The sequence below is a fragment of the Mirounga leonina genome, unplaced genomic scaffold (genome assembly GCF_011800145.1).
Source record: "Mirounga leonina isolate KUSES-001 unplaced genomic scaffold, KU_Mleo_1.0 Mir_201, whole genome shotgun sequence".
In the NCBI taxonomy this organism is placed as follows: Eukaryota; Metazoa; Chordata; class Mammalia; order Carnivora; family Phocidae; genus Mirounga; species Mirounga leonina.
In genome coordinates this window covers 3,483,025-3,510,127 of record NW_023270504.1, presented here as the reverse complement: position 1 = coordinate 3,510,127, position 27,103 = coordinate 3,483,025, and the positions used below count along the sequence as shown (strand labels likewise).

Below are 27,103 nucleotides of genomic sequence, written 5' to 3'. Positions count from 1 at the left end.
ATAGACATTGAAGCTAGTTTTGTGATTTCTGCCAAGGATACAGCTTCAGTGGCCTTGAAAAAGATTGTTTGTCTTCTCTTGGGCCCAGCTTTTTCAGGACATACTTGGAATAGTGATGGAGAAGAAGCTCCCTGGCAGAGCCTGACAGGTCTGGTCAATCCACTTTAACAATTAGCCAAATGATAGATGTCAGTTGGCGTCCTGTCCCATTCCACTTACTGACAATTAGGAATTAGGCAGAGTAGGAGTGTTTTCTCCTTTACTCTCCCTTTCTAAAATGCAGATATTTTCTGAGTAGTGTTAGTACTCAGTGGCTTTGCCAATACACATCTTGGCGCATCTGTAGCCTGTGCAGCGTTGATATTATTTTTCTATTACAAGTGAAAAATACCATGGTTAATGTCCTTGGATAACCTTGCATACTTTCATTGGTTTTCAGTCAGGTCCAATGAACGGCCAGGTTCTTCATAAAAATAATGACTAACTTTGGAAACCCATATGTTCAGTTAAGGTTTCTGAGCTGCAGTAAATATAGAGTCATCAAAATGTTTATATTTGCAATTTCCATTCTTGATTCTTTTTTGAAAATCTATTCCATGTATTTATCTGAAAATTTTTATTTCCTTTGGTGCTGGATCCAGAGTACAGTTTTTAAAACTTTATGTCAGAGGTGGAAAGGCAAATTCACTTGCTGTTAAGACTTCAGAGGTTGTTTTAGCTACCAAGAGACCATCGCCTATGTGCTGAGGATAATATAAGAGCCATATTCTGAGTGCCTAAGTCTATGGATTTTACTCAGGCAGAGTAAAGAAAATGACCCTGTGGCAGTTTTCTGTTACAAAGAAGTGGAAAAGTAGGTTGTAAAAAGGAAGCTAGCTGAGTTGCTTGATGCACAATTCATGCTAATTGTAAATTTTATTAATGCCTAACTGTATAGTCAGGATTCTTTTGCTAGGGTGAGGGCTGGTGAAGACTTCAGCAGTCACTGTGGGGAAATGTGCTGCCAGATCTCTCCCCTCCAAAGGCTATCTAATGGGTAATGAATTCAGAATTGACCTCACAGAATCTGACCATTACTGATGGAAAAGCAAAGTAAACATCACCCCTGAGATACTTTTTCATCTGTTCATGAGTCTATATGCTTATTACTACATATAGAAATTTGGCTACTCAAATAAGAACTTCTTTCTGTTCAAAGACTTAACAAGCCAAATGCCAAGAGTGTTCTACTCTGTACAGATGAACATCCATCCATCCATTCATACTGGAATGTTTCTTTCTCAGTTGATGCTTAGGAATCATCTTTAGATTTTGATCCATATAGAGATTCTAAGATAGTTTATTGAGACACAGGTTTGCAGGTTATTATTTTTCTAAATTTCTGTTCTATGAGTGAAATTTTTTTTTTAAAGACTTTATTTATTTACTTGATAGAGAGAGAGACACACACAGTGAGAGAGGGAACACAAGCAGGGGGAGTGGGAGAGGGAGAAGCAGGCTTCCCGCAGAGCAGGGAGCCTGATGCGGGGCTCGATCCCAGGACCCTGGGATCATGACCTGAGCTGAAGGCAGACACCCAATGACTGAGCCACCCAGGTGCCCCCTCTGAGTGAAATTTGAAGAGGAGACAGCATGATCATTAAATCATGCTGTCTCCTCCTAATAAGTATTAAGACTATGCAAATATCCCATTTCTCATCATACTTTTGGCCTATTAATTTTATATTCCATTGATAATTTTTACCTGCAACAATTATTACTTGGTGTTTGCTAAATTCTGATATATTTTATTTCCATCATTCCTATCCCTACTACATTTATTAATTAGAATTCTACTATAAGGAAGAGCTATTCCTTCCCTCATTTATTCAGTTATTGTATCAATGTGGACTCATGACTATATTATTCTATTGATTATAATTCATTACTACAGTTATTTATTTTATTGCCCAAATTATCCCAGATTTGGCCATTGGCAGCCCCTTCTGACAGGCTCTTCTGTCCTTTGACAAATCCCTATTATTTTTTGAAAGCATTTTGTTATTTACTCTTTGCACCACAAGATGTATGAAATTCATTTTGCTTTAGCTCAAGAATGGATCATTTCTCCAAAGAACCCTAGTCCTTTTAATTGGAGATTGATAACAAAATCCGGGTGCAGGTATGCTCATTGCTACTGAGATGTTCTTGCTTCTGGGCCTCTCAGTGGGCAGAGCTGGGAAATACATGCATGGATATGCACATATGGAAATGTCTCTCTCCATCTGTCTATGAATATTTACCTATTAAAGACTGAAAGTTAATCCTGATGCTTCTTTTTTTTTTTTTTTTAAGGTTTTATTTATTTATTTGACAGAGAGAGACACAGCAAGAGAGGGAACACAAGCAGGGGGAGTGGGAGAGGGAGAAACAGGCTTCCTGCGGAGCAGGGAGCCCAATGCGGGGCTCGATCCCAGGACCTGGGGTCATGACCTGAGCTGAAGGCAGACGCTTAATGACTGAGCCACCCAGGCACCCCCATCCTGATGCTTCTAATTATAACTCAGTACCACTAGTTTCCTTCTAGAATTCTCCCTTTCCTTACTTGTAACTTTCTCCAATAGTGAGAGACCTGGCATTCATGATTGGTAATATAGTTACCTATTCGTTCAACCCTAGTATACATATAAAGAAGTTTTTAGAATTGTGATCCTATAATCCCTGTGAGAATTTACTAACTCGACTATAGGATTTGGGTACAGTTCTTTTTGTCTTTGGCATATAACAAAAATACTGATTTCCCAAATTACTCAGGCCAGATCTTTTCTTCTCCATCCCCTTTAGTGTGGTTAAGTTGTTCATTTGTGTACAGCTAGGAACATTTGTTACTGTTTGTGTTCCACATGGGGTCCCCTGACACCCAGAGGTTGGTTTTTGTTATTATTTATTTGGGAGGTATGTGAAACATTACTATAGTTCTGAGAGTCAGGACTGTATGAAAAGGCATGCTCCTGAAAGTATCCCTTATCCCTTGTATTGCATTCTACCCCACCCCTCTGCCTCATTCCCACTCATCCCCTGTGGCTTACCAACTTCATTAGTTTCTGGTTTATTCTGTATTTCTTTTTTGCACAAATATGTAGATACACACAAATTTTCTTATACAGTGACTACATTTCAATGTTGGTTTTTTGTTGTTGTTGTTGTTGTTGTTGTTTTTGTAGTATTGAGCAATTTGAATGCCATTTGGGGATTTTCTCTCTTCAGGGTGCTGTTCATAATTGGTGTGTTCTTACCACTAGTGTATCAGAAAGCTAATGAAACCATTATTTTCTTCCTTGAAAAATGTTTTTGGGATTTTTTTTCAAGAATGAAAGTGAGAATGTGAATTTTGATTACCTCATTAGCACTGAACTGTCTATTTCTTAATAGGATTGGTTTAAGAAAATAGTAACATAAAACAAGCAGTATTTTTCAAGTTTTCCTTAACTCATTATATGTATCTTTAGCAAGATATTTAAAAATTCTCTTTCCCCTTTTCAATTGAATTTGAATTATTTCAAGTATCAGTGAGAGCAGTTAGATTGTTGCATAAAATGTGTTGTTTTGCTTCTCTAAAATACAAAACAAAACATTTCCCCAAGTCTGTTTAAATAGTGCTATGGTACATTTCATCGGACACTCTTTTTTTTTTTTTTTCCCCAACTACTTTGCAGGCCTTTGGGCAGTCCTTCTCCATCCACCGGAAGGTTGCTGAGGATGGAGAGACTCGGGAGGAAACGCTTCTGCAGGAGTCTGCATCAAAGGAAGCTTACTATCTGGGGAAGATCTTGGAGATGCAGAACGAACTGAAACAGAGCCGGGCTGTGGTCACCAACGTTCAGGCAGAAAATGAGAGGCTCACAGCCGTTGTGCAGGATCTGAAGGAGGTAAACAGCAAACTCCCTGTGAGAGATTTGTGTGAGCAAGCAATAAGTTAAAATTCTTTCTAGGAGAGAGGAATAAAACTTTTTCTTTGATCAGAGGAGCTGTCTTAAACAAGAAGCACACAATATTGATGCTAACGATTTTTCTTGTTTAGTGAAATGACAGCTTGTTCTGAAATGAGCTTTTCTCTTATTGTGTGTTAAGAATTAAAGTCTACTTATGGAGTAGTTGGGAATTGGCCTTGCTATTTCTGCAAAGGTTTAAAGAAATATAGTGACCGTAGCACTTCCTCTTCCTTTTACCTATTTTAATACAAGGTGGAGAAGAACAGTTGGCCATGATGCTCTATGTTGGCACCAATTCAAAATGACAGTAGTGTTAGCTCAGGACCCTTCCCACTAGGGAATGAGACCCCAGGGGAGTGTCTGTGGGGTCATAGAGTCTGGCCATGCAGAGCCATAACTATTTTTCTGGTTTTAGAGAAGGCAGCAGATTACAGCTGGTGTGAATTAGGTCTGAGAGCCTCCTCAGTCCCTGGACTCACTCTTTCTTCAGCATCACGTGCCAGATCATTTTCAGAGTGGCAGAGTCATTCTTTTTTTTTTTTTAAGATCCCTTTTTTTTATTATTATGTTATGTTAATCACCATACATTACATCATTAGTTTTTGATGTAGTGTTCCATGACTCATTCTTGGCGTATAACACCCAGTGCTCCATGCAGAACGTGCCCTCTTTAATACCCATCACCAAGCTAACCCATCCCCCCACCCCCCTCCCCTCTAGAACTCTCAGTTTGTTTCTCAGAGTCCATAGTCTCTCATGGTTCATCTCCCCCTCCGATTTCCCCCCTTCATTCTTCCCCTCCTGGCAGAGTCATTCTTTACTGGAGGGGCGATAACTGGGAATAGCTTCATCTACCAAACCCTTTTAAGAGCATTTTTGGAAACTTCACTCAATTTTTTGATAAGAAAACTATAGAAGAGGTGCAGATGTCCTCTAATCCTTACAGCAGTGCAGTGGAGATTGACGAACCAAGTGGCTTATTAATTGAGCGTTTTAGTAATACAAAAAGGAAAGATGAAAAAAATCATTAAGATTGTGAAATAAAGAGAAATAATCCACTGATATTTTTCTCTTGAAATTAGTGACATATTACAAATACATATTACAAATACAGTAAACTGTCCTAAATTTATTAGAATTTAATCAATAATTTACATTTACACATATCCATATTATAATGAACTAATTGCATATTGACAGTAGGGTTTCTGCTTTACCTAGCTCATTCTCTTTGGACATGCTCAAATACAGCAGTATGACTTTTAGAGACCAAGAAGGAGCCAACCAAGTGGAAGTTAGTGCTGGGTGCTGAGAAGAACATGCAACAGTTTTTGGGATACCCTGCCTCATTTCCCTCCAATGCAAGTGATTGTTAAAAACAAAGCTCCTCTCTAGTTCTTTATTTGATGCATCTGTAAGTGTTGGGTGTGGGCCGTCACTTGCTTACCCTTTGTAGTCTCAGACCCTGCTCCTCCTAAGGAATTGCCATTCACCCTTTCAGCCCCAGGCTTCCCTATGAGACAGACATCCACTATGGAAGTGGACCCAAGATCATGTAGTGTCCCAGGCTTCCATCCTGGATCAAGCCCGAAGACCCACAGAGGGCAGCCTCAACAGCCATGAGCAGCAGATTCACATGGCAAGTTGGCAGAGGGGCTGAAAAGGCCAGGCAACACGAGGGCTGTGGACACACACACAGGTGGTTTGTGGAGAATAGCTGCAGCCAATGAGTCAAACAGTCTTGATTGCCAGTTGGATGGATCCTCTGGAAGCTACACATGCCCACTGTGCTCAGCAGCTACAACTGAGCATTGAACAGTCAGGGTTGGGGAAGGGCAGAGAATCCACAGATGTTTCTCTGTTGAGGCATTAGAGAGGTGACTGACGAAGCATCCTCACAACGTAGACCATGCTTGAGTGCATTTTCTACATTTTCTACTCTACAGTGAGTAGATTTAGGATCACCAGCAGTAGTGAGGATTTAAGTTAGGAATGAACTGAGGCAGCAAAGAAAAAAAAGATTTTGAGGAGCCATTCATTTCAGATCAGTTCTCCAATTTTAGTGAGCATCAGAGTCACCTAGAGAATGCATCAAAACACGACCCCTGGACCCCACCCCCAGGAATTCTGATTCTGGAGGTCTAGTTGGAGCTCAAGAATTTGCATTTCTCACAAGTTCACAGCAGGTGATACTGTGGGTGCTCCTCTGGATTCCGTTCTTTAAGAATCACTAATTTAAACTTTTTGGCTGGCCCAAAGTTAGGGAAGGGAGTTATCATAAGGCTCACAGTTGGGGGAATTGCTGAATGAATCACTGGGTTATAATCCTCTATTTCTATACATTTTCTTTTTTTTATAATTTTTTTTTTAAGATTTTATTTATTTATTTGAGAGAGAGAATGAGACAGAGAGAGAGAGCATGAGATGGGGGAGGATGAGGGAGAAGCAGACTCCCCGCCGAGCAGGGAGCCCGATGCGGGACTCGATCCCGGGACTCCAGGATCATGATGACCTGAGCCGAAGGCAGTCGCTTAACCAACTGAGCCACCCAGGCGCCCTCTATACATTTTCAATAGTTGATTTGCAGTAAGAGAATGACTTGCTTCATCCAAATTCATGTATTTTTTAAATCTAATATATACATAAAGCAGTCTAGCCTCTGAGTGTATTCATTCAGGTTTATCGGGTAACTAAAAGAAAAAAAAAAGCCAGGTTGTCAGGTTCCTGGGCTTCTAAGTGGTAATATATTTGTTGGTGTTCTTTTTGCTGGGCTGGAAGCTATTGGTATTACTACACCTGGAGGCCTGCTGGTTTTCATCCAGGCTTCATGTTTTAATGTACCTAGTAAAATTATTAGCATTTAGAGCTGAGTACATTTGTAAAAGGAGGAAAGTAATGAATTGTATTTCTTGGAATGTTGATACAGACTTTTTGATTGAGGTATAATTGACATATAACATTATATTAGTTTCAGGTATACGGTATAATGATTTGATATTTATATTGTGAAATGATCACCACAATAAGTCTAGTTATTGTCCATCACCTTACATAGTTACAAAAAATCTTTTTTCTTGGGGCACTTGGGTGGCCCAGTTGGTTAAATGTCCGACTCTTTGTTTCAGCTCAGGTCATGATCTCCTGGTTGTGGGATCAAGCCTCGCATCCAGCTCCACACTCAGCATGGAGTCTGCTTGGGATTCTTTCTCTCCCTCTACCCCACCCCCACTCATGCACATACACGTGGTCTCTCTCTCTCTTTCTCTAAACTAAATAAATAAAATCTTGAAAAAAAATTCGTTTATTTGACAGAGAGAGAGAGAGGGAACGCAAGCAAGCACACAAGCAGGGGGAGCAGTAGAGGGAGAGAGAGAGAAGCAGGCTTCCCACTGAGTGGGGACCCCGATGTGGGGCTCGATCCTAGGACCCTGGGATCATAACCTGAGCCAAAGGCAGACGCTCAACCGACTGAGCCACCCAGAAGCCCCTTGAAAAAAAAATGTTTTTCCTGTGATGAAACCTTTTAAGATCTATTCTCTTAGCAAATATGTATTCCAGTTTTATTAACTATAGTCACCATACTGTACATTATATCCCCATGACTTATTTATTTTATAACTGGAAGTTTGTATTGATATAGATTTTTTATGTCTGGTGTTAAATTGAAATCCCAGATTTGTTTTTATTGTAGGCTCAATTTTATTTATTTATTTTTGTACTCTGAGCATTGATTGGAGGAAAGATCATGAAACAAAAACTATGACCTGATGGACCATGAGAAATACACAAGGATAACCAATGCAAAATGTAGTAAATCATCAGTTTGACAGATGCTGTGTGAATTTAACTTATGGAATCACTTTTATTTATTGAAAGTAAATTATTTACTCATTTATTTACTTATCTCTTATTACAGTAGGATTATTGGAACTAGCCAAGGTTTGTGTGTGTGTGTAAATGTGGTGTGTATATTATGGAAGTTTCACATGTATGTTTGTATGCATATGTAATTCCTAGGTCAAATTCTCTCTCTCCAGAGAATTTGGTGTAGGATAACGTAGTCAAAAAAATCAGAAAATTTTCTGAATTAGATAATAGAAAATTAATATTCTAGTCTCAACTCTGCTAAAGGTTTTATAATTATATCCATGGTATTTATAGAAGATTATTTTAGCATATAGTAAATACCGTACATATTAAACATAGAGTAAATACAGTACATAGTAAACATAAACTGTTATCATTAATAATTTTCTGCATCCTCCTTAAAAACACTGTTGAAGATATCCCTTATTATGTTCATCCATTTAGGTTAAAGAAACATCAGATTCCTCTTTGAATTTATTACCTTGAAGATTCTTTCTGTTGAGATGAATCAGGCAATAGGAATTACAGTGTGCTTTTTGTTCTTGCTTTGGTTGTTAAGAAGCTCCAGGACTATGTTTAACTGTAAAGACTAAGATTTTTCATATAATTCTTCCCATTTTTATCATCCTTATTGTATATGTGTCTTTAATGGTAAACTGCTTTAAATAATTTTTTGAAGTATAGAGAGTATAAAGAAAAAATATCACTCCAACAAAGCACCAAATAGGAGTTAATCCTATAGGGCCAGTAATAGAGAGGAAAAAAAAAACAAAACCCTTGGGTTACCTTGACCAGCATCATTTTGGTGTGAGCTTAAAGAGAACAGATAGATCACTATAGGGCGTAAGCAGATATTTAGTAAACAAATTTGATTTTCATCTTCCTTCAACCCTATAGGTATAACATGTAGAAAATAGCCTAAGTAGGTGTATTTGAACAATATTTATTGAACATTTACTTTGTACTAAATTAAAATCCACATTGATGAAATCATGAAAGAGGTTAATGAAACTTTTGCTACTACTGAATACTCTCAGTTGTTAGTAAGTAAGGTAAGTCAGAATTTACTGCAATATTTTACAAACTATACAATACAATTTTACCAATATTCCTAACCAGAACTGGTGTAGATGTGAAAAAGAGATGTGACGAAAGGTAGACCCTTTCAGGCAGAATGCAGAAGATTGGAGTTATAAAATGGATTATTGACCTTAGTGGAGATTAAGCCTCTACTTTCAAGTGCAAATAACTTAACATTGACTGCCAGACAATGTGCCGGGCACTGTTCTAAATTCTTTACATGGATGAACTTGCTGAATCCTTATAACATGCTATTGAGATAGGTTCTATTACTATACCATTTCATTTTTCTGAGAGGTCACATAACCTGTCCAAAGTCCAAAGCATGTTGGTAGTAAGTGACAAGCCAGGATGAGAATTCAGAAAGTGGCTCTGACCTAGACATTTTCCATCATGTCACTGCATTGCCAAGAGCACAAGTTTAGTCTTGCCTCAAGCTAATGAAATTTCTGGCAAAATATATGAAGCTTTAGTACATTATCTAAATTTGTAATTTACTGGAATAATATTATTAGCCTTTTGTTGGGATGTGGCCATTTTATATTTTAAGAACTGCTTAATCCATATGATTTTTTAAAAAAAGATTTATGTTAGAGAGAGAGCGAGAGAGCTGGGGAAGGGGCAGAGGGAGAGAGAAAATCTCAAGCAAACTCCATGCTGATTGCAGAGCCCCATGTGGGGGCTCCATCTCACAACCCTGAGATCATGACCTGAGCCAAAAACAAGTGCAGGATGCTCAACCAGCTGAGCCACCCAGGCACCCCAATCTATATGACTTTAAAAAAAAAAATTTTTTTTTTAAGTTTTTTATTTAAGTAATCTCTATACCCAATGTGGGGCTTGAACTCATGACCCTGAGATCAAGAGTCATATGCTTTTCCAACTGAACCAGCCGGGTGCCCCAATCCATATGATTTTTATTACATTTGAATTTTATTACATCTACTGTTTTCCTTCATTGGAATACACAACCAAATTTCATAATATACCAGTGGCTCAATTTCCAGAAACCTAACGATGCCAACATTTTAGGAATACATCTAATTCACCATAAGGAATCCATATCTATAAACTTTTTAGGGCAGGAAGGCTCTCGATGATTATTTGGTGAAGGTTGGCTGGTTGGCTCAGTCGGTTAAGCGTCTGCCTTCGGCTCAGGTTATGATCCTGGGGTCCTGGGATTGAGCCTCACATGGGGTCCCTGCTCAGCAGGGAGTCTGCTTCTCCCTCTCCCCCTGCTTGTGCTTGCTCTCTCTCTCTAGCTCTCACTGTCTCTCAAATAAATAAAAAATAAAATCTTAAAAAAAAATGATTCTTTGGTAAAGACTACTCCCAGATTAACAGTTCTTTCTCCAGTATCCCTAAATGGTCATGTAGCCTTTACTCAGACATTTCCAGCACTATGGAGAAGAAAAACTGTGAGTCCTTTCAAGGAAGGAACTGTACTTTGTCTGTCCTTTATCTTTGAATCCCCAGCACCCAGCACAGTGCCTTGCCAAAAGTGGACATTAAAAAATGTTGACTTGAAAGGAAAGAACATGCTTCGGGAGCGAGCTACTCATAGGTTTCAGTTCCAGCTGTGCCACTTACCAACTGTGTGATACTGACAAATTACTTTTGTTCTCTAAGCTTCACTTCCTTAATTCCGATGTGGAGGTCTTAATACTAATGCGCAGGTACTGTGCAAAATATCCGGCGTTGCTAAATGACTGTTTATTCCCTTTCTTACAGCTTCTTCCCAAGGCTGCCCACCCTGTTGCTTGGCAGCTCTAATTGTTAAACTGCTCTTTTTTATTAAATGAAAAGTTGACTCCCTGTAATTTTCACCAGCTGGCCATATTTCTAGCCTCTGGATCTACAGACTATATATATATATATATATTAGTTTAGTTATATTATATATATATATAATATATATATATATTAGTTTCCACCTGACTATTCCACTTGACAATTTTAGCCTATGCCCAATAGCTTCAAATATTTGCAAAGAACTATCTTGTCTTCTCTTTTTCAGACTAAACACACCTAGATCCATTAGCACTTCTTTATGTGACATGGTTTCAGGGTGCCTTACCTTCTTAGACTAGCATCCAGTGTCTCTTAAAAATGTGTGTCTGCTTTTAAAAAACATACTATGAAGTGTCTTTACCCTTGTTATAAATATCTTGAAATTTTGAATCATTGGACCTAGATTTTGAGTTTCTCATCTTAGCATTTTAATTTCTTTGGGTTTCCAACTTTGCAGTTACATAGATTCATTCGTTCAACAAAGGTCTCTTAAGTGCTTGCTATGAGCCAGATGCTTGGGGAACATCAATGAATAAAAAATTCAATAATAAGTGGTTGTTTTCAATGTTAAAACAGCTAAATGTATTTAGAAAGTATTTCCTTCTACTCTTTACTATCTGTGGAAATAGAGAGTAAGCTGTGTTTTGGACAATATATATATGATAGACTGAATGTTTGCACATACACCCCACCCCCACTGCTGCTAAACATTCACACATTGAAACTAACCTCCAATGTGATAGTATTTGGAGATGAAGTTTTTACAAATGATTAGGTCTTGAGGGTGGAGACCTTATGAATGGGATTAGCACCCTCATAAAATAAACCTCCCTAGCCCCTTCCACCATGTGAAGACAGTGCTGGAAGATGGCCATCTCCGAACCAGGAGGTAGGCCCTCACCTGGCACGGAACCTGCCTGTGCCTTGATCTTAGATTTCAGCCTCCAGAACTGTGAGAAATAAATGTTTGTTGTTTAAGCCGCCCATTTTATGGTATTTTGTTATAGCAGCCGAATGGACTGGGACAACATATAACATTTTGTATATTATATGCCTCTTAGTCTCTAATTAAAACTACAAATATATGGTACTTGCTGTGACTAAGTGAAAAACACCCTCTAAAGCCAGATTAGATGTCATGGCCTCAGTCACTAAACACATACTGACTTTATTCCAAGGAGAGCCCTTTAGCTGCTCTTTAAAAATTGATTTGCTTGTTTTATAAATAGATGGTTTGGTAATAGGGTAGAATTAAAAACCAGGAAATCTGAGTTCACGTCTTAACTATTTTACCAGTTGTGTGATTAAACTTTTCGTTTCCCATATAAACATTATACTAACACCTCTCCTGCTCCCCATGATTTTGATAAGGATAAAATATTTTCATGAAAATGCTTTATAAGAAAGAAAAGATAAGGATAAAATATTTTCATGAAAATGCTTTATAAGAAAGGAAAATGCTTTATTTATTGTTTCAAAGTTTGGTTATCAGACTTACACATAGCAAGACAAACAATAAATTAGAAAGATATACTGGAGTATCAGGAGAGGCTCCAGCACCTTCCAATAGTAGCAAGAATAATGCCTGACATCCTGACACCAAAAGAGGAAACAACACATATTTTAAAAGCCAAGGGGCAAGATTATTTGATTATTTAATTAACACATCCAATAAATAACAAAGCTTTTCTTATAGCCTCTGATATTGGTCATTGGGAGCTGTGTTTACACATAGCTGAATGAACTTGACACTTCCGAATGAATGATGATGTTTACCATTCTGTAAAGATATGGCTTGAGTATAGCTGGGAAGTGGTCTATTTTCCTGGCATGTCCCAATTTCTCCCCAGCTCTCCACACTTGTTGGGAATGGACCTTGCCTCTTGGAATGACACAAACCCCCAGTGAAAAATTATCACTGTTTTAATTGGTTTAAATAACTAATAACAATATCATAGCTAACATTTTTGAGAGCTTACCATGTTCCAAGCATGATATCAGCACTTTACCATCATCATCTCATTTAATTCTCTCAACAGAATTACAAGGCATGCACTGTTTCTGTTTTCTGTCTCTCTTCACTCGCCTTTACTTGCGAGGCAAAGAGAGGCTAAACAGCTTGTCCAGCAAGTATTCAAGCTGGCCTGAAAATCTGACTCTAAAGCCTTGTTCTTAATTATGTTAGTGCCTGCTATTGGGTTATTAATTCCACTGGAGAGAGCTATATTTCTTTTGGTGGAAAAATTCTTTCCAACACTTGTTAAGGTACCATAAACAAATATCCCTATTAACATCATCAGGAACTTGAAAGCAGAGTTTAACAATATACAGACAATTCACCTTTGAATCATTGTGATTGTATGTAGGACTACTTTAAAATTATAAGCTCATAGAATTTTTGGGGGGGGAGGTATACAGTTCTATGAATTTTAATACATAAGTAGATTCATGTAACCACAGTCACGATCAAGATGCAGAACAGTTTCATCACCCCAGAACCTCCCCTGTGCTGTGCTATTTCTTTGTAGTCATACCCTCCCCAACTCAATTTCTGATAACCAATCATCTGTTCTCAATCACTGTAGTTTTATCTTTTTTTTTTTAAGATTTTATTTATTTATTTGACAGAGAGAGACACAGCGAGAGAGGGAACACAAGTGGGGGGTGAAGGGGTGGGGGAGGGAGAAGCAGGCTTCCCGCCGAGCAGGGAACCCGATGTGGGGCTCGGTCCTGAGCCGAAGGCAGATGCTTAACGACTGAGCCACCCAGGCGCCCCATGTAGTTTTATCTTTTAAGGAACGTGATGTAAATGGAATCATACAACATGTAACCTTTGAAATTAGGTCTTTTCTCTCAGCATAATGTCTATGAGATTCATCTAAGTTTTTACATATATCAATAAGTCTTTTTGTTGTGGAATAGGATTCCACTGTATGGGATATACTGTAGTTTGTTTTTTTAAATCAGTTTACCTGTTGAAGAACATTTGGTTTGTTTTCAGATTGTGGCAGTTACAAACAGAGCTTTTTTTTTTCTAATTTTATTTATTTTTTAAATTATGTTATGTTAATCACCATACATTACATCCTTAGTTTTTGATGTAGTGTTCCATGATTCATTGTTTGCGTATAACACCCAGTGCTCCATGCAGTACATGCCCTCTTTAATACCCATCACCAGGCTAACCCATCCCCCCACCCCCCTCCCCTCTAGAACAGAGCTGTTATATACATTCATGTAATTTGTATTTTTGTGTGAACATAAGTTTTCATTTCTCTAGGACAGATACCTAGGAGGGTGGGAGTTCTTGGTCAGATGGTGTGTGTTTAACTTTTTCAGAGTGACTGTACCATTTTGCATTTCTGCTAGCAATGTGTAAAAGTTCTAATTTCCCTTCATGCTTTCCAGCACATGACATTATCCGTATTTTTAATTTTAGCCATTCTGATAGGTGTGTAGTAGTATCTCATCATGGTTTTTATTTGCATTTCCCTAATGGCTAATAATATTGAACATCTTTTCATGTGTTTATTTGCTTTTCATATATTCTCTTTGGTAAAGTTTCTGTTTGAGACTTTTTTCCGTTTATTAATTGTGTTATTTCTTTTCATAGGTAAGTTTTGAGAATTCTTTGTATATTCTGGATACAAGACCTTTGTAAGATAAGTGATTCGCAGATGTTTTGTCCTAGTATTCAGCTTGTCTTTTCATTCTCTTTAAAGTGTCTTTTGCAGAGCACAACATGTTTCATTTTGATAATGCCTAATGTATCAAAAAAAATTTATGGGAGTTGGGGAGTGGGTGGAATGAGTTAAGGGGGTCAAAAGGTACAAACTTCCAGTTACAAAAAAACAAGTCATGAAGATGTAATGTATAGCATGGCAACTATAGTTAATACTTATTGCATAATTGAAAGTTGCTAAGACATCCAAATGGCCAACAGACACATGAAAAAGTGCTCAATATCACTCGGCATCAGGGAAATCCAAATCAAAACCTCAATGAGATCCCACCTCACACCAGTCAGAATGGCTAAAATTAACAAGTCAGGAAATGACAGATGTTGGTGGGGATGCAGAGAAAGGGGAACCCTCCTACACTGTTGGTGGGAATGCAAGCTGATGCAACCACTCTGGAAAACAGTATGGAGGTTCCTCAAAAAGTTGAAAATAGAGCTACCATATGATCCAGCAATTGCACTACTGGGTATTTACTCCAAAGATACAAAAGTAGGGATCCGAAAGGGTACGTGCACCCTGATGTTTATAGCAGCAATGTCCACAATAACCAAACTGTGGAAAGAGCCAAGATGTCCATCAACAGATGAATGGATAAAGAAGATGTGGTATATATATACAATGGAATATTATGCAGCCATCAAAAGGAATGAGATCTTGCCATTTGCAACGACATGGATGGAACTGGAGGGTATTATGCTGAGCGAAATAAGTCAAACAGAGAAAGACATGTATCATATGACCTCACTGATATGAGGAATTCTTAATCTCAGGAAACAAACTGAGGGTTGCTAAAGTGGGGGGGGGATGGGGTGACTGAGTGATGGACACTGGGTAGGGTATGTGCTCTGGTAAGCACTGTGAATTGTGCAAGACTGTTGAATCTCAGATCTGTACCTCTGAAACAAATAATGCAATATATGTTAAGAAAGAAAAAAAAAAGAAGAAGAATGTAGCAGGAGGGGAAGAATGAAGGGGGGAAATCGGAGGGGTAGACGAACCATGAGAGACGATGGACTCTGAAAAACAAACTGAGGGTTCTAGAGGGGAGGGGTGTGGGAGGATGAGTTAGCCTGGTGATGGGTATTGAGGAGGGCACATTCTGCATGGAGCACTGGGTGTTATGCACAAACAATGAATCATGGAACACTACATCTAAAACTAATGATGTAATGTATGGGAATTAACATAACAATAAAAAAATTAAAAAAAAAGAAAGTTGCTAAGAGAGTAGATCTTAAAAATACTCAGCATATGCAAAAAATTCTGTAACTATATATGGTGACAGATGCTAACTATACTTATTGTAGTGATCATGTCACAGTGTATATAAATATTGAGTCATTATGTTATATATATATTAGTTTCAGGTATATGTATCTGAGACTAATATAATATCAGGTGTCAATTGTACCTCAATAATAATAACATATTTTATGTATCATTGCTTTTAATATCAGATTTAAGAATACTTTTCTATCCCCATGTTATGAAGATTTTCTACTATATTTTCATCTCAAAGCTTTATAGCTTTAAATTTAGCTCTATGATACCTTTGAGTTAATTTTTGTGTAAAGTATGAAATTTAAGATGAGGTTCTTTTTTTTTGCATATAAATATCTGATTGTTCCATCACTATTTGTTAAAAAAAGACTGTCTTCCATTGAATTGCCTTTGTATCTCTGTTGAAATCAATTTGCTATATTTGGTTGTATTTCTAGACTCTCTATTCTGTTCTGTTGATTTATGTGTCTGTCCCTTTATCAATACCACATTCTCATGATGAAGTCATAGAGGTAACAGGAAGCCAAATCATGTAGGGTCCTATAGACCTTTGAAAGGATTTTGGCTTTTGCTTTGAGTGAAATGGGGAGTTACTGGAAAATGTTAAGCAAAGGAGTAACATGACTTTAGTGAAGCAAGGTTAAGAGTAGGAAAGTTTTGCAGTCATCCAGATTTGAGAAGATGGTGGTTTGGCCAGAATGATAGGTGGAGGTGGTGAAAAAAGGAAATATTCTGAATGTATTTTGAGAGTGGAACCAACATGACTTTTTAAAGGGGTGGATGTAGAGACTAAGAAATAAGGAGGAGAAAGGATGACTCCAGTTGAAGGTTTTAGCTTGACCACTTGAAAAATGGAATTATCATCAGTTGCGATGGGGAAAGTGTCTGATGAAACAAGTTTTAGGAGGGAAGACTAGAACTTAAGTTTTAGATGTGTTGAATTTTAAATTTTTATTAGACCTCCAAGTGTAAAATATGGGTGGGTGATGAGAGATGAGGGCCTAGAGTTTGGGAAAGTGATTTAGGGATAGAAATATAACTTGTGGATTTATCAGCAGATATATGCTGTTTAAGGAATATCAGAGAGATCATCAAGAACAGAAGTGTAGATATAAAAGGAAGAGGCCCAAGAACTGAGCCCTAGACCACTGCAGTGAGGTTGGGGACAAGAAAGGAAACTAGCAAAGAAGACTAAAAATCACAGTGGGGTATAAAGAGAGAATGGTTCCTGGAAGCCAAATGAAGAAAGTGATATATCTCTGAAGGAAGTTATCAACAGTGTAAATGCTGCTAATAGGTCAGACGAGGAAACTAAACAGACTATTAGATTTAGCATCAGTCATCTCAATGAGAGAGGTTTCTTTGGAGTGTTGGAAGCAAAAGTCTGATTTAGAGTAGTTTAAGAGAGAATAGAAGGAGAGGAGTTGGAGACAGAGAATAGAGACAACTTTTTTTCTTTTTTTTTTTTTTGAGTTAGTTTGTTTGCAGAGAAGACCAAAGAAATGAGGAGGTAGCTAGGGGATAAAATGGGCTCAAGAGAAAGTTGTTGGTTTTTGTTCTTTTTTGTTTTAAGGTGAAAGAAATAATTTAACAGCATATGTGAGTACTGATTGCTGATGGGTGACCTAGCAGTGGAGGGAAGTTTTAATGATTTAAGAGGAAAAGGGGAGAATGTCTAGAACAATTGATTTCCTTGAGTGAAGGAGAGAGGAATGATAACCTGGTGCAAAAAATGGAGAGATTGCCTTTAAAAAGGAGTCAGGAACGGGGTGCCTGGGTGGCTCAGTCGGTTAAGTGTCCAACTCTTGATCTCAACTCAGGTCTTGATCTCATCAGGGTTGTGAGTTCAAGCCCTGCATGGGGCCCCGTGCTGGGTGTGGAACCCATTAAAAAAACGCTGATTTGGGGGCACCTGAATGGTTCAGTTGGTTAAGCATCTGACTCTTGATTTTGGCTCAGGTCATGACGAGCCCTGTAGCAGGCTTCACATGGAGCCTGCTTAAGATTCTCTCTCTCCTTCTCCCTCTGCCCCTCTCCGAACAACCCCCCCCCCCCCCGTTCTCTCTCTCTCTCAAAAAAGAAAGGAAAAAAAAGGAGCAAGGAAGTTTCATCTTTGGCAATGCCTGGAAAAGCAGACTATGTGGATGTAGATGTAGGTACTTTGGTAGGTGTGAGTGAAGAGAGTCTTTGCAAGTCCTCTTCAGTCTGCTTCATTTTCCTCACTGAAGCAGGAAGCAAGGCCAGTAGCTGAGAAAGAAGATGGGGAGCTGTTAGGTTTTGAAGAGAGAGGAGCGGTGAGATAGTCACCTGGGAGTGAGTCACTAAGGTAAGAGCACGGGAATGAGTGGCTGAAGCGGGAAGAAGACGTCCCTCAAGAAGAGGAATTCCAGGAATCAAGATCATCTATGTACATATTGAGAATGCTAGGAATTAAGACCAGACCAGAAGTTCTAGAGATATTGACAATAAGCCTGGAGCTAAAGTCTTGGAGAAATGAGGGGGAATGTGTTGGTATGTGAGAGGTGACAGTGTCAGTGCTGGTAATGGACAGTATATAGGGTTTAGTCCTATCCTGCTGCCACTACCTTGTCCCAGTGGAAGCTACTGTTATTTTGTTTCCCCCCAAAATGTATATTTATCAGCTTAAGAAGAAAATCTTCTAATGAGATTTGAAGCAGAGGAATTTAAGGGGAGGTGGGAGGGAGACTGCTCTGAAAGCAGCCACGTGGAGCAAAAGGGGCACCCATCCCACCTCCAGGCCAGCACCTGAGAGGGTTGCAGGGGAAACTGTCCCCAGGGAGAGTCAGGTTTCCATTACAGCAAGGTAAGGAATGCATTATACACATCTGTAAAACCGATATGATGCCTGCTGCAATCCCATATGCTCAGTCAGTGGATATCGATTCAAGTGCATGCATTATTGTAAGGAGCATATACACTTAATTTCTCTTTTTAAGGATTGGAAATATTTTTTCCATGATGTCAGAAGTTGGGTTTTTATATTTGTCAATGAGAAATAATGCAACAGCTTTTGAATAGTTCTGAAAATTATGTCAATTGATCTTTATTCAAAAATATCATTAGCCTTTTTGAGATTAGAGAGGTAATAAGGACCTGCATCTTTATAATCCCAAATATTTTGAGGGCAACTTAAAAAATGAAAGCACATGTAAATGTTTCTAATATCCAGATGTTGGACCTCATTTGGACACAGCTTCAAAATAGTACCTTTTTTGTTTGTGACTCCTTCGTTTTTGCATTCGACAATGAAAAGGGGCATAAACTTCTGGCCTGAGATGATAGTTGCATCAATTTCCTGTACAATAGCCAGTCATTAAACGAGTGCCGAATGGAGAATTAAACGGGAAACTGCAGGGAAGTTCAAGCCAAAGTTAGGAATGGTGAGAGCATTGCTCAGAACATACTGTAGAGATGGAAACTGAAACTGACATAGGTTTTAAAGAAAATCTATTTTTAAAGTAATCCTGCATAGTCTACTCTTTTTAAAAAGTAATTAAGTTTTTATTAATTATCATTCATCATTTAAAAATAATAAGCAGTAAAAGGCAGCCTGTTTTTTAAATGTAAAACCAGTATGGTGTATATAATATATATGTATATATATATTTCTTTCCTCTCCCCTTCCCTCCCTTTCTTCTCCCCTTCTCCTGCTTTCCCTTCTTCCCTTCCTTTTCCTGTCTTGTGAATAGTCAAACACCAGCTTTCCGCCTCTTGGAATATAAGAAGAAAGATCTGTGCACAGTCCATTTCTACACATTGATTCTTGGACTAAAAATAGCTTGATTCAGTTTCAAACTTTTCTCCCACCCCAAGCTCAGGTTTTGCTCCCTGTGCAGACTGGGTAGAAGAAGTAATGCACAATCAGCATTTCAGCTGGAGTGCTTAGTGGACAATTTTAATCTTTTTTTTTTTTTTTTACATCTTGACCTCTATTTCCAAAGAATATCCTGGTTGGCAGGTCTAGCCTGATTAAGATTCTGTTCAGGCATTTAATTCTTCTAAGGGAATTTATAGCTTAATCTAACAATCAAGAATACCTGAATCTACTCAGAATTTAATTTCTTGAAGGTTGTAGGAAACTTAAACTTGAGCAAGGCAGAGAGGGCAAATAAACGAGTGAATTTGGGGATATAATGAATTTTGATGTGTATATTTTGAATTATACTTTTTAATCCTTAATCAAATATATATATATGTTCTTAAAGATTTATTTATCTATTTTAGAGAGAGAGAGAGATAGAGTGCCTGCACAACTGTGCACATAGCAGGGAGGGGCAGAGGGGGGAGAGGAGGGAGAGAGAATCCCCAGCAGACACCCCACGCTGAGCGCAGAGCAGGATGTGGGGTTGATCTCATGACCCTGAGATTAGAACCTGGGCTGAAATCAAGAGTCAGACGCTCAACTGACGGAGCCACCCAGGAGCCCCCAACAAATATATTTAAAAAAATAAATATTATAGGGATGCCTGGATGGCTCCATCAGTTAAACATCTGCCTTTGGCTTGGGTCATGATCCCGGGGTCCTGGGATCGAGCCCCGAATCGGTCTCCCTTCTCAGCGGGGATTCTGCTTCTCCCTCTCCCTCTGCCCCTCCCCCTTGCTTGTGCTCTCTCTCTCTCTCAAATAAATAAATAAAAATTAAAAAATAAATAAATACTGTAGACCAAATAATACTAAATGTATTAATAGACCCAAACTTGCAATTCGAGTTAAGGTAGACTACTATGTATCCCATAAGAAAGGCTATATGTTGATTACCTTCTTAACTAGCTTTCTCATTATCACTTACTTGTTTAACAATATTAAAAGTACTTGGATTTAGAAATAGTTCTCTGTTAGAGTTTTGGTTTCACTAAAGCAATTTTTTAAGAAGCAGAATTGTAACTAAACATCTCTTCTGAGCTTACCACAATATAAAAATCCTCACTGCCTGCATTACGCTGAAGAAATCTAGAATATCAAAATATATTTCCTTATGGGCTTTGGCATGCAATATATCCCCATAATTGTTTTTAAACAACAAAGTAGAGATCTGGCTACCTGTACAAAGAAGTGACCTTCAACCCTTTTCTGGATGGCGAACTTGTATAGAGAGTATATTATTCATTAGAGTGAATAATACTAAAGAACCTGTTGGGATAACAGCACCCATCTCGCTTTGCCAGCTATTAATGATGGTGAGACTGGGCCTTGAGAGTAATGAACACCTTGCCTCATCATTTGAATCAGTCTTTCACTGGCCCTGCTCCCCAAAGAAATGGTGTTTTATTACCTTTTTTTCATTCATTATCATCTCCTTAAAGGAGCCTTTTAAGATATATTTTTTTTCTACTTGCCACAAAGTTAAATACTGAGGAGTAAGATTTTGTAGGGTAGGGTTGAGCTTGAGGGGATCACAAACCATTGTAATATCTAAGACTTTTTTCACTTCCCCAAGGACCAATTTTCACCCCCTTTGGGGCTGCATTAATTTTCTAGGGCTGCTGTAACAAAGTACTTCAAATTCTTTGGCTAGCGAGTAAGTCTTTAGTTTCTGGAGGCTAGAAGTCTGCAGTTTACTGGGCTAAGATCAAAGTGTGGGGGGGCGCCTGGGTGGCTCAGTTGGTTGAGCGGCTGCCTTCGGCTCAGGTCATGATCCTGGAGTCCCAGGATCGAGTCCCGCATCGGGCTCCCTGCTCGGCAGGGAGTCTGCTTCTCCCTCTGACCCTCCTCCCTCTCGTGCTCTCTGTCTCTCATTCTCTCTCTCAAATAAATAAATAAAATCTTTAAAAAAAAAAGATCAAAGTGTGGGCAGGGCCACCATCCCTCTGAAGGTGCTAGAAGAGTGTCCATTCCCTCTTTTAGTTTCCACCCTTTCCCAGCTTCTAGAACTGCATTCCACGCATTCGTTGGCTCAAGGCCCCGTCCTCCACCTTTCATAGTCAGCATTTTAGCATCTTGCCTCAGTGTAATAGTGCCTTTGTCAAATCTTCCTCTGCCTCCCTCCTATGAAGACACTATGATTACATTTAGGGTCTGCCTGGGTAATCCAGGATAATCTCTCCATCTCAAAATCCTTAATCACATCTGCAAAGTTTCTGTTACCATATAAGGTAACATTCACAGGTTCCAGGCATTAAAACTTGAATATCTTTGGGGGCCATTATTCAGCCTACCGCATGGGTGATACCGCCCGATTGGAAATGCACTATTAATAAAGAAAGAAAAATTTTAACCATTCTGACTGGTGTGAGGTGGTATCTCATTGAGGTTTTGATTTGGATTTCCCTGATGCCGAGCGATATTGAGCACTTTTTTATTTGTCTGTTGGCCATTTGGATGTCTTCTTTGGAAAAATGTCTGTTCATGTCTTCTGCCCATTTCTTAATTGGATTCTTTGTTGTTTGGGTGTTGAGTTTGATGAGCTACCATATGATCCAGCAATTGCACTACTGGGTATTTACCCCAAAGATACAAAAGTAGGGATCCGAAGGGGTACGTGCACCCCGATGTTTATAGCAGCAATGTCCATAATAGCCAAACTGTGGAAAGAGCCAAGATGTCCATCGACAGATGAATGGATAAAGAAGATGTGGTATATATATATACAATGGAATATTATGCAGCCATCAAAAGGAATGAGATCTTGCCATTTGCAACGACATGGATGGAACTGGAGGGTATTATGTTGAGTGAAATAAGTCAAACAGAGAAAGACATGTATCATATGATCTCACTGATATGAGGAATTCTTAATTGCAGGAAACAAACTGAGGGTTGCTGGAGTGGGGGGTGGGATAGACACTGGGGAGGGTATGTGCTCTGGTAAGCGCTGTGAATTGTGCAAGACTGTTGAATCTCAGATCTGTACCTCTGAAACAAATAATGCAATATATGTTAAGAAAAAAAAAAGAAGAAGAAGAAGGTAGCGGAGGGGAAGAATGAAGCGGGGGAAATCGGAGGGGTAGACGAACCATGAGAGACGATGGACTCTGAAAAACAAACAGGGTTCTAGAGGGGAGGGGGGTGGGAGGATGGGTTAGCCTGGTGGTGGGTATTGAGGAGGGCACATTCTGCATGGAGCACTGGGTGTTATGCACAAACAATGAATCATGGAACACTTCATCTAAAACTAATGATGTAATGTATGGGGATTAACATAAGAATAAAAATAAATAAATAAATAAAAATTAAAAAAAATAAAGAAAAAAGAAAGAATAGAAGGTAATAAATATGTAACTTTGGCGAGCAATTATTTTTTTATTATATTTTAATCTATTTGGGGCATTTGTCATTAGAAAACAGAGAGAAGATACGTTAAAAATCAATAGGATTGGGAAGAGTAGAGTTGGTGATGCCCATCTTACTGTGCTGTACTCATCCATCCATTTATTCTGCATCACCCTTTCTGCTGGGGCCAGTCAGCAGAGAAGGGCAATGAGTCACTCCAAGGTCAGACAGTGTTATTACCTAACTCTTATTGTGATGGGCAAATCCACCATTAAGCTTCAGATTGAGAGAAATACTATTGAGTTGGCAAATGCTTTCGATGTGTACGTGCAGATAGTCATATGTAACCACAATTTTTCACACTCTATGGCAAAGAGAGATGAAAATGAAATGAAAAGAGAAATGAGAATTCTGTTGTATTTTAATTTGCTGCAAAACTTCTCTTTCATGAATGACCATTCTGTTAAGCACTCTGTGCAAATGCTATGCCAAACACTGCTGAACATACCCAGCATGTGTAATGCAATGTATACCTCTAAGAGACTGTTCAGAGGGATAAAATAAATATATAATTATAGTACTGGAAGGCACTTCTCTCCCTCTGGGCTGGCTCAGGATGGTTGCCTGAATTAAAGCAGGAAACACTTGCCTGACATCGTCTCAGTAATATACAGCCTGATTAGTGCCCTCTGGGAAACACCCAGTGGCTACCACTTGGTTCTCCAGCCTAAGAGAAGTATTATTAATTAAAGACTTACTGCCAGGTTCCTCTTTGTTTATTATAATAAATATCTTAGATGGCCTTGAAATTGATCAGTTCTCTATTAACAGTCCATGAGTTGTACCTCTATCTGAAATAACTAGAGGATATTATGGAAGTTAAATAATATATTTAATATAATTGTGGAGGTTGAATTCAACAAGAGCCCTTATGAAGTCCAGCTAGATTCTTAGGGCTTTGCTCAAACCGCTTCTGGAGACAGAATTTCCTGACATATTTTACCAAATGACAGGCTAAAAACCTTTCTATTTGCCCTTATTCTTGGGCTAATAGGCCTGGGCATCTTAATCTTTTTTTAAAAACTGAGTTGCTGGGAAAATCTTACTGAAGCCTAGCATAATAATATTTCATGTTGGATAAAGCAGATATACAAAAGGAAAATTGTATTAGGAAAAATCCCTGAACAGTTTATTATTTAAAATTTTGCAAATAATTGAAGTTAGAAGCTTTGGATTTTGTTTTTAGAGCTAGGTGCAGATTTTGCAAGTGTTTTTTCCCCCACAGTTGCCACAGTCTAATATTGGTTCTACACATATTAGCAGAGTCATGTTAGGCGAGTGAAACGGCCTCTTGGGACCTCAATATTGTTATCTACTAAGTGGGAATAAGAGTAACACCTACCTTCTGGGTTGTTGTGAGGGTTAAATGAATCCTTACATGTGACACACTTGGAATTGCACCTACACATGGTTAACAACTGAGTCAGAGTTAGCTATTTTATTATTTCATTGCTGTTCGCATATCTTTAAAAAATATATTTAGGATTATTTCTCTAGAATAGCATTCCAGAAGTAGAATTACGACATCAAATGATACAAAGATTTTTTTTTTTAAGATCATACCTATAGCTATATTGCTTTCTTAATTGATTAAAGCAATTTATGCTCTCATCGTAATAGAAAAGAATTCCCATTTCACTTAGCCCTGGCAAGCATTAAGCTCTATAACTCTTTTAGGTTGCTTTTTGGTAGGGGTGTAGTGACATTTCAGTACAAATTTATAAGGTCATTGATGGTAAAACATTATTTATCTTACTTATTGGTGTATCCTAGCACAGAGCTTGACATATAGCAGACACAGAAAAAAGAACAGATGGATGAATGAGAAATTTACCACTTTCATTAAATTGTGGAATAATTAATGAATAAATTCATTTATTAATTAAGGAATAATTTATGTTCCTTAAGGTTTTGCATATTTATTTTTATTAGGTTTTAGTGTTTCTATTACATATGTGCATGTTTCAGGAAATTATTGATTTTTCTTTTTTTCATATTTACTTATTTTTATTTTAATTCCAGTATAGTTAACATACAGTGTTGTGATTCCACAATTCCATATATTATTCAGTGTTCATCATGGTAAGTGCATTCTGAATCCCCCTCACCTACTTCATCCATCTCCCCCACCGACCTCCCCTCTGCCCAGAAGTTGATTTTTTTTAATCATTACTATGAGTATTTCCTCCAGTTTGTTATTTGCCTTTTGATTTTATTTTACTTTTGACCTACTGACGTTTTGGCAAGTTCTGTTTTTAAATCTACTACTTGTAATCCTATGAGATTCCTTTTAGTGATTTTAAGCATAGGATGTTTTTCCCTCCTCCTTCTTCCATTCACCCTTCTCAAAACTATAGAACTATAATGATCATTTATATCAGTTTTGATGCTTTGATTTTTACTTTTATTTATTTTTTTAAAGATTTTATTTATTTGAGAGAGTGAGCATGAAGGAGGGTGGGGCAGGGGCAAAGGGAGAGGCAGAAGGAGAAGCAGACTCTCCCAGAGCAGAGAACCCAATGCAGGGCTCCATCCCAGGACTCTGAGATCATGACCTGAGCCGAAGGCAGACACTTAACCAACTGAGCCACTCAGGCGCCCCTGATTTTTTACTTTTAATGCTTTAGTCTGTGTGAGATTCAGTTTGGTGTATAGAACAATGTGAGCTTAAGTTAAAAATCTTCCCTGAAATGGTTAAATGTCCCCACACCGTTTACAGCATGGTGCCCCTCTTTTAAAAAGAATATCCTTCTCTGTACTTTTTTTTTTTTTCAAGTAAGCTCTGTGGGACTTGAACCCATGACTCTGAGATCAAGAGTCAACACACTATATCAACTGAGCCAGGCAGATGCCCCTCCTTTTCTATACTTTTTATTTAAGCTTATAAACAGTTTAAACTGGGAGAATCAGAATAAATTACAGGGTTGTTTAAAAAACAAAACAAAACAATGAAACCCAGAATATTTTTATAATGTTGGAGAATAAAAGAAATGAAAAGAATGAATTGTTAGTAATTTTCAATTCAAGTAAAGAAAAATAAGCATATTTAATGTTATTAATATTTTCTACAATATACAATTTTTGTGATTTGACATAATTCTTTAAGACATGATTGACAAGTTTTTAGAATTGGCATAAGTCCTTCAGTTAAGGGTTTATAATTTTGATAAGAGTCTCAATATTTTTACTTTGAATATCAAAAATACAAGACTGGGGTGCTTGGGTGGCTCGGTCATTTTTTTGAAAAAGTCTTTCCAGTCTTTTGTATTTGAGATAGAGAGCCCATAATACCTACTCATAGAATTTCCAGTCTAATTTTTTTGTTTGTTTGTTTTTGCTAATAGATGCTCAGAGAACTTAATCAAATCAGGACTTTGTGATATAACTTAACAGGAGCCAGGTTAAAGTTAGGCACATTTTAGCTACTGTAGTTCATGTTTCTTGATAAGAAAGAATAATATTACCATATGGGGTTATTTTGAGGATTAAATGAGATAGTACAAAGCTCTTAGAATAGTTAATAGGATGGGTGCCCAATAAACAGTAGAAAAGGATGAAATCACTACTGGTGCTACAGGCATTTTAAGGATTTGAGTTTTGCTCAATCAACTTGAGCAAGATTGACATCTGGAAAGAAAAAGCATCCCTCAGCTTTTCTTACCAAGAAGCAGCCAACATTACTTCAGTTCTCTCTCCAGTAGCTGTAAAGATCTTGCCAGATGAGTGGCAAGTGTGGAAAAGGAATATTAAAAATATCCAGTAGTCTGATTTTGTTCTTAAGTCAGAAGGGAAAATTAGGAAATGTTGTCCAAGTTGACTTTCCAGTGTAGAATAGAAGGAATGTTTAGACTGAAAAACAACTACCTGTTGATAAATAATGTAAAGATATAAATAATACCTTTGAGTTTGGAGACACTTGAATGACCTATTAGTTCATGGTTATTTCTCCTCCTTCTTAGGAAAATAATTGATTATCTCTACCTCCAGAAAGAACAGCATAATAATATGGCAGATTTCCACCAAACCATTAAAAAAAAAAAAAAAAAGGCAGCACTTTGCTGCTGATTAGGAAAAACTATTAAG

General features: G+C 38.0%; 1 protein-coding gene across 6 annotated transcripts in view; it reads left to right on the top strand.

Moving 5' to 3' along the window:
- Positions 1–27,103, top strand: part of BICD1 (BICD cargo adaptor 1) — a 209,869-nt gene that overhangs the window by 84,965 nt on the left and 97,801 nt on the right. For all 6 annotated transcript variants that reach the window (XR_004683335.1, XR_004683334.1, XR_004683336.1 and 3 more), the window contains exon 2: positions 3,696–3,908. Coding sequence is in view for 3 of the 6 variants with exons in the window: in XM_035027951.1 (XP_034883842.1) it covers positions 3,696–3,908 (213 nt within the window). In the remaining 3 variants the exon portion in view is untranslated. The remainder of the gene's footprint in view (positions 1–3,695; positions 3,909–27,103) is intronic.